General features: G+C 46.2%; 1 protein-coding gene across 2 annotated transcripts in view; it reads left to right on the forward strand.

Annotated features, from left to right (window-relative positions):
* Nucleotides 1-4,896: 4,896 nt before the first annotated feature.
* Nucleotides 4,897-14,496, forward strand: part of DISC1 (DISC1 scaffold protein) — a 360,091-nt gene continuing 350,491 nt past the window's right edge. For both annotated transcript variants that reach the window (XM_008268257.5, XM_089311583.1), the window contains exon 1: nucleotides 4,897-5,022. In XM_008268257.5, coding sequence (XP_008266479.2) covers nucleotides 4,962-5,022 — 61 coding nt within the window. In that variant the 5' untranslated portion in view covers nucleotides 4,897-4,961. The remainder of the gene's footprint in view (nucleotides 5,023-14,496) is intronic.

Here is a 14,496-nt window from a genome sequence, read left to right on the forward strand (position 1 = left end):
GGTGCGGGGTCAGAGCGCTCAGGGCACAGGAACTCTGACTCCGGTGCTGCCCCTGCCACAGACTCTGGGCTGAGTGGCCGTCGGATTAGAGCGTGGACTTGCTGGGGCTCTCTCCCTGGGAGGAGGGTCCGTTCCTCTGAGAAGGGAGGGAGAGATTGCAGGAGGCTCCTGGAGGAGGAAGCACCGGACTTTTCTTCCGGATAATCGCTGGCGGCAGCGTGGACTGGGTTCATTTTCAGGCGGTAAACGTGTTGTGTGGGTAGTTAGTGTGCTGGGGATCCTGAGGTCCGGCATTTCTAGCTCCAGGTTCCGTGCTGCGGCTTTGCTCCTTTGTCAGTGGTGGCTGTGTGGTCGCTGAGCGCACAGGCTCGCTCTGCATCTCCAGCGCACGGTGCCCTGTTCTCCCCAGGCGCGCGTTGGCACGTGCCTGGAGAAGGGCGCAGGTTCCTCTGCTCCCGCGCACAGGCGTCTCAGCAGTGGCTTTGGCAGCAGCGGCGGGAGGAACGCACCGCAGCACCGTGGCTGCTGATCTGGCCGGCCAGCTGGCCATGGAGCCACTACTCACATGGGGTTCTGAAGAAGAGGCTGTGGTGGATCTTGGCAAACCCAGCTCCACTGTGAACAAACAGCACGTTTGAAAAAGAACCAGGAAGCCAAAGAGCTGTGTATATTGGTGTGCACGCCCTGTTCAGGAAAAGGTCGGCGGCATCACAGACATGGTGCGCACAAACATCATCACCGGAGAAGAAGAGATAAAGATTTGGATAAAGAAGATGTAGAGAATCTCCCTCTTATGATACCCCTTCCCAGAGAGTTCAGTTTATTCTTGGTACTGAGGATGACGACAAAGAACATATTCCCCACGATCTGTTCACGGATATGGACGAACTGTGTTATAGAGATGGAGAAGAATATGAGTGGAAAGAAACTGCCAGATGGCTGAAATTTGGAGAGGATGTTGAAGACAGAGGAGACCGATGGAGTAAACCTTATGTGGCAACTCTGTCTTCGCACAGTCTTTTTGAACTGAGGAGTTGCATCCTAAATGGAACAGTCATGCTGGGTATGAGAGCAAGCACTCTAGATGAAATAGCAGATACGGAACTGGAACACATGGTAGCCTCTGGCCAGCTAGATGAGTTCAATCAGTGGCAGTTCATAGCATCCTTAAGTGAGACATCCTTAGTGCATATATTTATAAACTTCTCTTGAGTTTCTAACATTTTCCCTATATAGTCACACAAGTGAAATAATTAGTGCTAGCACTTTATGGGAAGAACAGGGAGTCTTTATGCCAATGCTGTGGGGAAAATGGTAGCATCTCAAGGCTTCTGTCTGTCTGTATGTGTGTGTATTCTATCCAGATGTCCATCATATTTCACAAATGATGGCAATTTCTTGGCCATAGGGGTGAATGTAGAACAATGCAAACTTATAGATAAGAGCCATAGTTTTTAACCTTTATGTTTTGGGAAATGATTTAAATCTTAAAACTTGCATATCTAGGTTTCCATTCTGACGCACAAGTAAAATTGCATTTGATTTTATAATTTAGCATCCATACCAGCCATAATTTTGAAAGCTGTAAATGCCAATTTGCAGTAGTTCAGTTTTGTTACTTTTGGAGAAACTTTTTTGAATCTTTAGGCTGTTTTTAGAGCCCCTATTTCCATTCAGTTTTCAAAGAATAAATGAGATACTTAAAAATCAATACCAAAAAAAAAAAAAATCAAACAAATGAAGAGCTAGTTTTCTGAAAAGTTGAACAAAATTGATAAACCCTTAGCTAAAAAAATATGGGAGATTGAAATACATAGAATCAGAGATGAAAATGGAGGCGTTACAGTAGATACCACAGAAATACAAAGCATTGCTCGAAATTACTCTGGGCCACTAGCTGGCAGACAGGGAGAGGAAGTCAGCGAGCTCCGGAGCCCTGCCCAGCCGGGCCCAACCTTTGCTCCTAGAGATCATGGCTGTGATGCAGCAGCTCCCGCACCGACCTGAGCGAGCTGGGGGCGGCGGGCTGCTGCCCGGGGTTTTCTCTTGCCGCTCAACGGCAGCTGCTTGGCCTCTGCACCTTCCTGCTCCACAGGATCCAGCAGCGCCAGCGAGGACCATGAACCACTCTCGCTGCCCGCCTCACGCGGCGCGGCTTCACCCCTGCCGAGCTGCGGCGTCTAGACTGTGCCCTGGACCCGCGCATACTCACTCCCATCCGCGGCGAGGTGTTCGAGTGACCAAGGGCTGCAGGATCGGTGGACCCGAGGAACCAGACGCCTCCGGGAGACCTGCCGCATTTTGCCAGGATAAAGAAGCCCGAAAGGATGAGTATGCTGACCTCTCTGACCTCACTCCTGCCCCGCGGGAGACCTGAACGCCTGGGACTCAGTTCACTTTCAAGTATCAAACTGCTGAAGGAGGGGGAGGAGCCCACTGTGCGCTCAGATGTGGGTGAACCAAAAGATGAGACTGCGCCGAAAATGATTAAGACATTCAGTGGCAGCCTATCTATTTTTGTATTTTGCAGAATCATTTGTAACATTACAGTCTGTCTTTAAAAAAACATGGTGATCTGATATTTAGAAAAGTTTTGAACTTACTGTTTATTTTTTCCATTAACATTGCTAGTGACACTGATGGAATTAACTTCGGTCTTAGAACGCGTGGGATGTTTGTGTGTCACAAATCCAGAAAGTGAACCGCAGTGCTGCCGTGCAAATGTTACTGGTGTTTTTCTTCTAGCTGTAGTTACTACAGGCTGAATTTCAAGATTTTTTCATGAGAAACAGGTAAGGCTACGGTTCTTCCCTAAATCGGTAAAAATGTTTAAAGTGCACTACGAACAAAAGATCAGTGTTTAGTCATGACAGAAAATCTCTTGTCTCAGTTGACTGAACTGCATTTCTGTTTTATCTGTGTCTAACGCAAATCTACAGTGTTCCAAAGGCTTTGGGATTGATTAAAAAGAGCTGTCCAGTAACAAAAGGAAATCTCACAACTGGGCTCAGTTGGAAAAAAAAACATATACTGTGCTTTGGTACTGCATTGTCGTCTGCTCTTACGTGGACCCAGACATTCTGCAGTTAGGATTACAACAGGATCTGGACATTTAAAAGAAATTATAGGATTATATTCCCAATCCTTTTGCATTCATGGTAGAGCAGTGATTATTATTATTTTTTTTAACACAATTTGACCTGAGAGAAGGGTGTACAGAATGGGAGCAGAGGTTTGCCCTAAAAGCCTTCATTATACCTCTGAAAAGTGAGGAAACAGTATGTGTCACTTGCCAGGTGCCCTTTAAAGTGTATTCATAAGGTGACAGTCATTACATTGTTACAAAATTATAGTCACTATGAAAGAGTGGAAGGTGTGTCGAGGCCTGTGGTACTCCTCCTTTGGTTGACACTAAGCTTAAGTAGACTCTACAGTTGTATGCATTTGTAAAAGTATAATATGAACAACTAGTGAGGTTCCAGACTTGTGTAACTGTAGTTAAATAGTCATTGTATTTTCTTGTGAACTGTGTTTAATAGTTTTACCTCAAAATGAAACAAAATGAAGTGCTTTTGTCAGTTAATTTTTTTTTTTTTTTTTTTGGACAGGCAGAGTTAGACAGTGAGAGAGACAGAGAGAAAGGTCTTCCTTCCATTGGTTCACCCCCTAAATGGCTGCTATGGCCAGTGTGCCATGCAGATCCGAAGCCAGGAGCCAGGTGCTTCCTCCTGGTCTCCCAAGTGGGCGCAGGGCCCAAGCACTTGGGCCATCCTCTACTGCCTTTCCGGGCCACAGCAGGGAGCTGGCCTGGAAGAGGAGCAACCGGGACAGAACTGGCACCCCAACCAGGACTAGAACATGGGGTACCAGCACTGCAGGCGGAGGATTAGCCTAGTGAGCCACGGCGCTGGCCCAGTTGGTGATGTTTTTTAAGCTCTTTTTTTATTTTTATTTTACAGGTAGAGTTATAGACAGTGAGAGAGAGAAAGGTCTTCCTTCCATTGGTTCACTCCCCAAATGGCCCCTTCAGCTGGTGCTGCGCCGATCCGAAGCCAGGAGCCAGGTGCTTCCTCCTGGTCTGCCACGCAGGTGCAGGATCCCAAACACTTGGGCCATCCTCCACTGCCTTCCCGGGCCACAGCAGAGAGCTGGACTGGAAGAGCAGCCATGACTAGACTTTTCTCTCTCTCTCCTCTCACTGTCTGTCTGTCAAATAAATAAAATTTTTAAAAAAAGAAAAAAAAAACACGCCTTGCCCTTCCTTATCGCACTGTTCTGTAGCATGAATTACATGGGGGATTCTCCTTGGCTCTTTTGAATGAGCCAAAGAGAAGGTGTTAGTAGGTGAGTCAACGGTGTAGATGCTTGGAACTGAACTAGACGCTTGCAATGGACTGTGGCTTGCCCAGTGCTGCCAGAAGAGTCTAAAAGCTGGAATTCTTTTTATTTCTAAACAACCGCTTTCATGCTTATCCTTCGATGTCACCTTCGGCACTTGCCCTGCACTTGGAATAAAATGAGTCTACCTGAAGCTAACTCCCGCACTCACATTTTGGTCACTTCCCAAGACTAGGCATCTGGGAAGAACCTTGCTAAGGTCCTATGCTGAAGGCCGCTCAGCCTTTCCTGCCTGCACCTCCCTTGTCCTGCTTTTGTCCAGAAGGGATCCAGAGCGAAGAACAAACTTTCTGGGGTCCCGAGGTACTAGGCACCCACCGAGAGCCTGCCCGCTGCGCCTGTCCCAGCCAAGGGACTGGATGTGTGCTTGCCCTGTGTGTGACCCAGTTGCAAAGGAAACCATTGCGCTCTGTAATGAGAAGGAAGGAGCCTCCCTCTTCTCCCTCAGCCCCCTCCCCACTTCCCGTCCAGAGCGCTACTTCCTCCCAATCCGCCTCCCTCGGCCCGGGGACCCGGAGCAGGAGGCAGCCAAGGCGGAACTGGAGGAGCCAGCGGCCCGACACATGTTGCGCCGGGGTCCCCAGGGCGCCCCGGCCGGCGGAGGCGGCGCGGACCGCGGCGCAGGTAGGGGCTCTGCCACAGCGGCCAGAATGGGTCCCGGGAGGTCTGGGCCGGGCCGGAAGTGCGCCTTTCCCCCTCAGTAGGTCTGGGCGAGCCTCTCTTCACAGCTCCAGTTCGGTGCGCCCCTTCAGAGGTGCGGGAAACCGCAACAGGGCGCGTAAGGTGCAGGTTTGGGAGGAGAGGGTCTGGGGCTGTCAGCTCTGTGCCCAGCCCTCCAAGTCCCTCCTGGGCCGCAGGACTCTGCAGAGCAGTCCGCGGCGGACCCATGCTCGCGTCTGACGGGTCCTGGGCGGCGGCGGAAGGCCCCAGGGGCGTGCTTGGAGTTGGGATGGGTCCTGTCCATCCGTGCCCCCGCAGGACAGAGCGGCCCTGCACGCCCTCGCCCGGGACCCGCGGGACCTGGAAGGTGGAAGTTGAGAGTGGGGTAAGGAGCTGGTGAGGGCGCGTTCTCCACAGGCCACGGTGCAGTTTCATTGCAGGCTTGGAACTTGGCGACTGCAAAGCCCTCGCCGGAGCTTTGGCGGGACACCACTGCCCAGACCCTGATTACACCGTTAGCTCGCAGTGGTGACACCTGAAGTCATGGCGTAGATGTTTGCTTTCCAAGCATGACAGGACATGTATCTGTCGCTCTTAAAATACATGCAGAAGTATTGGAAGCTTTCTGGAGACCATGAGATTTGGAGTCAGGGTGTGCATTATGTCCTGGGTGCATCCCTTCCCTCCGAAGTCACAGCGGCCACTAATGACGGGGCCTCCCTGCCTCCTTAGGTCTATGGATGTGAAAGCACTTTGCTAAAAGTGTCTCACTGGTTATACAAACATGAGCTGGGAAACAGCAGGGCCAAGAAAGCTGGGGGTTGGAGACAGTGTCTTTGCTTCTCAATCCTGGACTTAGCTGTGCCTCAGTTTCCCCACTTTTAAAATGGGGACCATGACAGTACCCCTTTCCCCAGAGGGTTGCTGCGCCGTTTTGGTGTGGTGGTGGATGTGAAGCCCCTAGCTCTACTCCAGAGACAGACTGCAGGATGAAAAGACTGTCGTTGCTAATTTTCCTAAGTAAAACTGAATACTGTGGCGTTTAAAGGAATACTGGTTTGATTTAAGTACGAAGAGTAGGGTGCTGTAAAAGACCCTGGGTTTTCTTGTGCTCAGGCATGACGCATGGAGTCCCTTGAGGTTCAGTTCAGACTCTGCCACAGAACAAGAACCCAGCCCTGGACAGTAGACCTACTTTGTGGGCTTTGTGACCTTGGACCTCAGTTTTTCTTAACTACTTACAAAAAAAAAAAAAAAAAAAAAAAAACCCAGAAAAGGGGAATAGTAATTCCTGCCATTTAGACCAATAGTGCTACCTGAGGTTCAAATAAAGTAAAACATGTAAGACATCGTGTGGAACAGGAGTCACTGTGCACATACAGGACATCATATTACTAGCAGGAATCCTAACATCTGCAACTTTTTACAACTTCCAGATGTGCTGGGAGCTCTACTGTGCATTCTTTTGATGAACTCTTCCCCAAGCTTTTATGGGGCTGGTAATCAGTCCTTGTTTTCCTATGGCAAAGCTGAGGTTCAGGGTCACCTGCTTTTTTCCCAAGCTCACATAGCTGTTCAGTGCAGAGCCAGCAGTGCACCCCTGTGTGGACACCTCTCCCCATTGTCTTTTCAACCTCTGACTGAAAAGATGTTAGTGAATGGAGCCACGGTTCAGAGCAGACCTGTATTAGATCATAGCTAATGATGCACCCTGCATATCATAAAATGGATGGGTAAATTATTAGCCCTGCATAGGTGACTGAAGAAATCGGAGATTTCTTTCATCCCTATTTCTGTAAAATCCGATGCAGGTTATTCTCTTGAAACAATGAAAAACAAAGGCATGGAAAGCTTGAAAGAACGAATGATGATCTTGCAGATCTCAGAAGAAGTGGAATCTGGATTAATACTTTAACACCTAAATGTGTCAGGACCCTAGGATGGCACACGAGGTGACGCTGGGATGAAGGCTGTTGGTGTCAAGGTCACCTCACAGGGCTGCATCCCAGGATGTTTTTGTGGAGACCTCATGTTCAGCCATGATGCTGGCAGAGGGAAATTGAACTTTTTTTTTTTTTTTTTTGACAGGCAGAGTGGACAGTGAGAGAGAGAGACAGAGAGAAAGGCCTTCCTTTGCCATTGGTTCACCCTCCAATGGCCGCTGCAGCCGGCGCGCTACGGTCAGCGCATTGCGCTGATCCGAAGCCAGGAGCCAGGTGCTTTTTCCTGGTCTCCCATGGGGTGCAGGGCCCAAGCACTTGGGCCATCCTCCACTGCACTCCCTGGCCACAGCAGAGAGCTGGCCTGGAAGAGGGGCAACCGGGACAGAATCCGGCGCCCCAACCGGGACTAGAACCCGGTGTGCTGGCACCGCTAGGTGGAGGATTAGCCTAGTGAGCCGCGGCGCCGGCGGGAAATTGAACTTTAAACAGAAGAGACTGAAGATCAGATCTTTGTGCTGCATTAACAACTCTTAGTTCACTTGTTTCCTAAATTAAGTTTGTTACTTTTTTTTGTTTTTCTAAAAGCAACATGTATTCATTACAAGAAGTAGAGAAAACTCCAAACAAGTAAAAACGAACAAACAAACAAACAGTAAAACCACTGAAATCTCACTAGTGTAGACCAATAACTTCGTGTCTCTGTTCTTTTATTTATTTATATTTGTTTATTTTTGTTTTATTTGAAAGGAAAAGAGAGTGACAGACATTCCATTGCTGGTATGCTTCCTCATTGCCCACACGATAGGGACTGAACCAAGCGACAGTCAGGAGCCCAGAACTTAATGCGTGACTCTCGCAGAGGTGGTTTGGGACAGGAGTGCTGGAGCCATATCTGCTGCCTCGCAGGGCTCACAGCAGCAGGAAGCTGATATCAGAAGCAGAGTCTGGACTCAAACAGAGGCACTGTGATATGGGATGCAGACATCCCAAGCTGGTTTAACCTCTTGTGCCAGATGCCCATACAGATGTCTCTTTTCTTGTAATCTGTTTCTATGCTCTGCTTATCAATTTTTAAAAAATTTATTTATTTATTTGAAAGTCAGAGTTACACACAGAGAGAAGGAGAGGCAGCGAGAGAGAGAGGTCTTCCATCCGTTGGTTCACTCCGCAATTGGCTGCAATGGCTGGAGCTGGGCCGATCCGAAGCCAGGAGCCAGGAGCTTCTTCCAGGTCTCCCACGAGGGTGGAGGGGCCCAAGGACTTGGGCCATCTTCTATTGCTTTCCTAGGCCATAGCAGAGAGCTGGAATGGAAGTGGAGCAGCCGGGACTCCAACTGGTGCCCATATGGGACGCCAGCACTGCAGGCGGCCTCTTTACCCGTTATGCCACAGTGCTGGCCCCTCTACTTATCAATTGTGTCTATATAAAAAATGGTAGGCAAACTGCTATTGTTTTTATTAAATGCCAAAAATAGTACTTGCTCTTTGCCCAAACATCAACACATTAGAAAAACAAAAGAATCTGATTTACTATGCTCACTCAAACTCTTCCTTTCAAAAACATCTTATTGGGTTGATTGGAGAACAATCAGAGATTACATTGCTATTTTTGAATTTTATTGTGGTTTTGGTTAAAATTTGATGCAAGGCCTTACAAGGATGCAATGATGCTCTTTAAATATATGACATGTAGGCTAGCACAAAAAAAAGTTTCTGAGTAGAAGAGAGGTATCATTTTAGATTAGAGTTATTAGGGGAGAAGGAGAATCATCTTTTCAATAATGATAAGGATAACTCAATTATATGCTGTGTTCTCATGCAGCCCAAATGGAGCCATTGCTTCAGAAAGGCGTTTGTTTGCTATCATAGGATTGGGCCACATGTGAACAACCGTTCTAGAGTCAGCAGCTTTAGTAATGCAAGAGTTTAGCCTTGGGAGGCTTCTGCTTTTTCTTAAATTGTTCCTAATTTTAATGGGTTTATGGTATAAAATGTCTTAGTGAATGATTTCTGTGTAAAATGATACCATTAAAAAAACACCAGATCTTTTCATCATTGAGATTCCATTTTCTCTTTTGAAATCAGTTTAGCAGCTGCTCCTTTGAGCGCAGACTTTGCAATCAACTTCCATTTTTTCACACCAAGTAACAGCAGGAAAGGAGAACTGTGGCTGACCAATGACTGAAATACTTATATTGGGCTTTGCAAGGTCATCAGGGGCCTACATGTTGTGCTCAGCTCCTTGGATGTCCGCCATTTTTCTGTGTCTGCCTCTTTTCCTTGCTGTCCTCCTTCTGACCTCGTACTTTTTGTCATGGCTGAGAAATGGATGGTGTTCATGTGGGGCTTCCTCCATTATTATTATTTTTTTGACAGGCAGAGTTAGTGAGAGAGAGAGAGAGACAGAGAGAAAGGTCTTCCTTTTCTGTTGGTTCACCCCCCAAATGGCCGCTACGGCCGGCACACTGTGCCGATCTGAAGCCAGGAACCAGGCGCCTCCTCCTGGTCTCCCAGGCAGGTGCAGGGCCCAAGCACTTGGGCCATCCTCTGCTGCCTTCCTAGGCCACAGCAGAGAGCTGGCCTGGAAGAGGAGCAACCGGGACAGAATCTGGCGCCCCAACTGGGACTAGAACCTGGGGTGCTGGTGCCACAGGTAGAGGATTAGCCTAGTGAGTCACGGCGCTGGCCTGGCTTCCTCCATCATTAGGCACACTGGTCACTGACTGCCACAAACTGACCCACAGAATGTATTGCTGGATGGAGCTTCAAAAGATCAATTAGTTAACCCCCTTGTGTTCTGGCAAGTGTAGATGTCTCCAGTTAACAAGCACAGCCCTTGAGAACTATCCTTGGGAACCAATCTCAAATTAATTGAAATGAGGGCTCCTACGTGACCTTTCTCTTATCAATTTTAGGTTAATTTACCAGACATACACTCTATACTCAGCCTGAGGAAGAGTGGATAGCATTCTACCTGTTCAGCTCTAATATTTGCCTGTCATAGTAGGATTTTACCCTCTGTGAACAATTATGTATCGTGGAGTACTCAAATTTGTTAGTGACAATAGAGGTCATAGAATTTGGCTTCCTTATGTTATTGGTGAGAAAAGTAAGAGAGTAGCAGAGTGAGTGTTAGATTCTGGGTCCTCTTAGAGTTGTTTCCATTAAGCTGTGTTTCATTCCATAGTGCTCTACAGTTCATCGATGCTTAATATATGGATTAATCCATGATTAATATATATATTAATATAATAATTTATTGAAGTCCTTAGGTTTCTTGAGTCATCATGGATCTTACAACCTGGAGTTTCAAATGGTAATTCTGTCACATTAAGTGTCAACTGGTCTTTAAGAATTCATTTATTCACTTACTCATTATTCATTCATTCAACAATTATCAAGTGCCTACTTGGCCCTTAATTAGAATTAGCATTAAAGTCACATATTAGTAAGGAATACATTTTTGACTTAATTTCAAAAGAAATTTGCTAAATATGATACTTGCCATTCGTGGAACAGGCTACCTTATAAGTAGTCAGCTTTGAATGACTCTGAGGTGAATGCCAAGGGGGTCTGCACTGAACCTGTGTTGGATAATACGTGGGAAGCCTTTCAAGTCCAGGATTCTTGTCCTGGAGGATTCCTACTACTATATACATTTCCTATGGCCTGCTCATCGGGGTTTGACATTTGCCTCCTCCTCCTAGCCAGGTGGTTCCATTTCAGGGATCTAGACAGCTCCCTGCAGTCAGGTACCTGCGTGCAGTAGGTATTTTGCCTCCCTAGGGTTGCACATGTCTAGGATTGATATGAATCGTTTATAGGATAATGTTTACCCAGTTGAACAAATCTACCAGGAGTGGAAACTTGAAAGGAAGCCAACTGCTTTCACCTGTTAAAAGTGAAATAATGGAAGGTTAATGAATTAATTGTGACTTAAATGTGAAATATGAATTCAAATTTCCTTTTGTGATGTATACACAAATATAACTTTTAATACCTGCTTTCTCTAGATTTGTGAGTGCAATGATCAACGTATTTGGTGTAATTGCTGGGCTTTTGGTTTAATCCAAGAGAATAAATATGTTTTGTATTTATAATTGAAAGGATACCTCATGTTACTCCAACACTGATGGGAAAAGGAGAATGATTTTACAGTAGTCAAGTAAAAAGAAGTAAATGCAGAGATAAATTAGGGTTCTCATATCTAATACACTGAAAACTTAGAACTGTGCTATCAGGGCCGATGCTGTGGCACAGTGAGTTAATCCCTTGCCTGTGACGCTGGCATCCTATATGGGCACTGGTTTGAGTCCGGGCTGCTCCTTTTCCAATCCATCTCTCTGCTATGGCCTGGGCAAGCAGTAGAAGATGGCCCAAGAGCTTGGGTCCTTCTACCCACATGGGAGACCTAGAAAAAGCTCCTGGCTCCTGGCTTTGGATTGGCCTGGCTTCAGCCCTTGCAGCCATTTGGAGAGTAAACCAGTGGATGGAAGTCCTTTCTCTTTGGCTTTCCCTCTCGCTGTCTGTAACTCTAACTCTACCTCTCAAATAAATAAATAAAATCTTAAAAAAAAGAATTGTGGAATTTAATCCTTTTATGAAGTAAAATTTGTATATTTTAATACTATATTTATTATTTCCATAGTACTTTGAGTTCTAGCTATGAGGCCAAGCAAAATGAAATATGAGATGCTGTACTTGGGGATCTACAGTCTGCATTCAATTTAAACAGTGGATCTTAAATTACTTTAACTGTATTAATCCTTTGATCTTCTTTTGTCTTGGTTATAGAATTCTTTTCTAGGGACATTAATTCATTCATGTATTTCCTCCATTAATTTGCACACTAAAATGTTTATTTAGCACCTATTATATGCATGGCATTATGTTGTGCACAGTAGGATGTGTATTTCAAGGTATAGTAGGTTATTCTCAAGGACCATCTTGTCTAGAGGAGATCTAAGGAAACCTGCTATTCTTTACAAGCGTTAAGGCAAGTGTTAGGTCTTCACAGCTGCTCCTAGGAACCTCTTGAAGGTGCTTCAAGCATGCCTTTTGTCTTCCCAGTGGTGATACTTGATTGTATCCGTGTATCTCTGCTCAGTGACTGCTTTCAGGCAGGCCTGTACACCACTGCCAGAATGACCTTCTCAAAGCACACATCTGATGAGGTTATTATTCTTCTGTGTAGTTAGCTTTCTTCTTCTTCTTCTTCTTTTTTTTTTTTTTTTTTTTTTGGCAGGCAGATTTAGACAGTGAGAGAGACAGAGAGAAAGGTCTTCCTTTTTCGTTGGTTCACCCCCCAAATGGTTGCTACAGCTGGTGCGCTGTGCTGATCCGAAGCCAGGGGCCAGGTGCTTCCTCCTGGTCTCCCATGCAGGTGCAGGGCCCAAGCTCTTGGGCCATCCTCCACTGCCTTCCTGGGCCACAGCAGAGCTGGCCTGGAAGAGGAGCAACCGGGACAGAATCCGGTACCCTGACCAGGACTAGAACCTGGGGTGCTGGCGCTGCAGGCGGAAGATTAGCCAAGTGAGCCTTGGTGCCGGCCAGCTTTCTTTTTTTTTTTTTTTTTAAAAAGATTTATTTATTGACTTGAAAGTCAAGAGTTACACACAGAAAGAAATAGAGGCAGAGAGAGAGAGGTCTTCCATCCGTTGGTTTACTCTGCAATTGGCTGCAATGGCTGGAGCTGTGCCAATCCAAAGCCAGGAGTCAGGAGCTTCCTCTGGGTCTCCCACAAAGGTGCAGGAGCCCATGGAGTTGGGCCATCTTCCACTGCTTTCCCAGGCCATAGCAGAGAGCTGGATGGGAAGTGTAGCAGCCGGGACTTGAACCGGTGCCCGTATGGGATGCTGGCACTGCAGAAGGCGGCTTTACCCACTTTGCAACAGTGTTGGCCCCTGGGTAGTTGGCTTTCAAAAATAGTCATTATTGGTCCCTCAGAAAATTATTAGCATCCCTTTCCAGCTCTTCCATAACCTGGCCACTGAATATCTAATCCTGACATTCTGGAACTTTCATTGCACACATTATTCTGCCAACTGAAAATACTGTGGCATCTGTTCTTCTTGTCCTCAATCTCTGCTCATCAGAAATCTTACTTCTCATTTGTGATCTCACCAATAATACTCCTAGCCTTCACTGGTTCTCTGGAATGAGATACTCCTTCCCTTGTGTTACAGTTCATTATGGATGTAACCAGTTTTTAACACTCCAAGCTGACTTTCAGCACAAAGAGGCTGTCTCGTTTAGTTCTTTACCTCTCATCTATGTGATACATTCACTCTCATTAATTTTGATAATGTGTTAAAGCTTCAGCTCTTAGTAATCCAGTGTGTAGTCTAACCAAATGTATTATTTTTATATCTTTTGAAACCAATCACAATTTCTGTAAGTTCAGGTCAGTCTGAATGTTGATTGAGATGCATAAACAATATTCCCAGGTACTATGCTAACACTTTAAAAAAAGCATCCCTCGCGCCGGATTCTGTCCCGGTTGCCCCTCTTCCAGGCCAGCCCTCTGCTGTGGCCAGGGAGTGCAGTGGAGGATGGCCCAGGTGCTTGGGCCCTGCACCCCATGGGAGACCAGGAAAAGCACCTGGCTCCTGGCTCCTGCCATCGGATCAGCGCGGTGCGCCGGCCGCAGCGCGCCGGCCGCGGCGGCCATTGGAGGGTGAACCAACGGCAAAGGAAGACCTTTCTCTCTGTCTCTCTCTCTGTCCACTCTGCCTGTCCAAAAAAAAAAAAAAAAAAAAAAAAAAAAAAAGCATCCCTCCGACGCAAAGTACTTCAAAACATATGTGCAAAAAAATTTCAAATCCATGTACAAGTGGTGTCCAAAATGTTCATGATAGGTGTATATTATAAATCCATGTGTGAATTTCAAAATTTTCCTTAAAATTATTTTTATTTAATTTTACAAGTCCCCTCACATCAGTACGAAAAAATTTTGTCTATCCCTTTGAGAAGCCTATTTCAATAGAATAGTTAGACATTCTGGTGTGGACAAAAATCATTGAGAAGTATCTAGCACGTGGTAAACATCCACTGAATGTTTTATAGGATGGCTAGAAAGGCGGAGAGGACAGAAGGAATCCTTTACTGCGTGATTTATCTGCTACAGTGTTTACTACTGGGCTTGGTAGTTTTGAAAGTAATTTATCAAATATTGATTCCCTCACTGTATTTGACGTGTGCCATTCTTCATCTAGGAAGAGAAAAATAGTTCTCCAGCTGTAGGATACCCAGTTCATTTCCTGGAAGAGGTGTTGCATTTCCTTACTGTCCTTCTCAGGTAGGACTGGTCACACTTTTTCCAGTCCAGGGGAGGCCTATATCTCTCTAAGTGCCCTGGGAAAGAAGAGTGATTCACTGAATCAACACTCAATGATCTTATCCTCCAATCAGCCAGTTCACTGATCCTGGGAGACAGAAGGAGGTGCTCTGAACTCCTTCCCCATCATGCAGCTTTTGTGTGTCTTTCTTTAGTTAA

Source organism: Oryctolagus cuniculus, chromosome 13 (assembly GCF_051225735.1).
Source record: "Oryctolagus cuniculus isolate XC-2025 breed Fujian yellow rabbit chromosome 13, ASM5122573v1, whole genome shotgun sequence".
NCBI classification, from domain to species: domain Eukaryota; kingdom Metazoa; phylum Chordata; class Mammalia; order Lagomorpha; family Leporidae; genus Oryctolagus; species Oryctolagus cuniculus.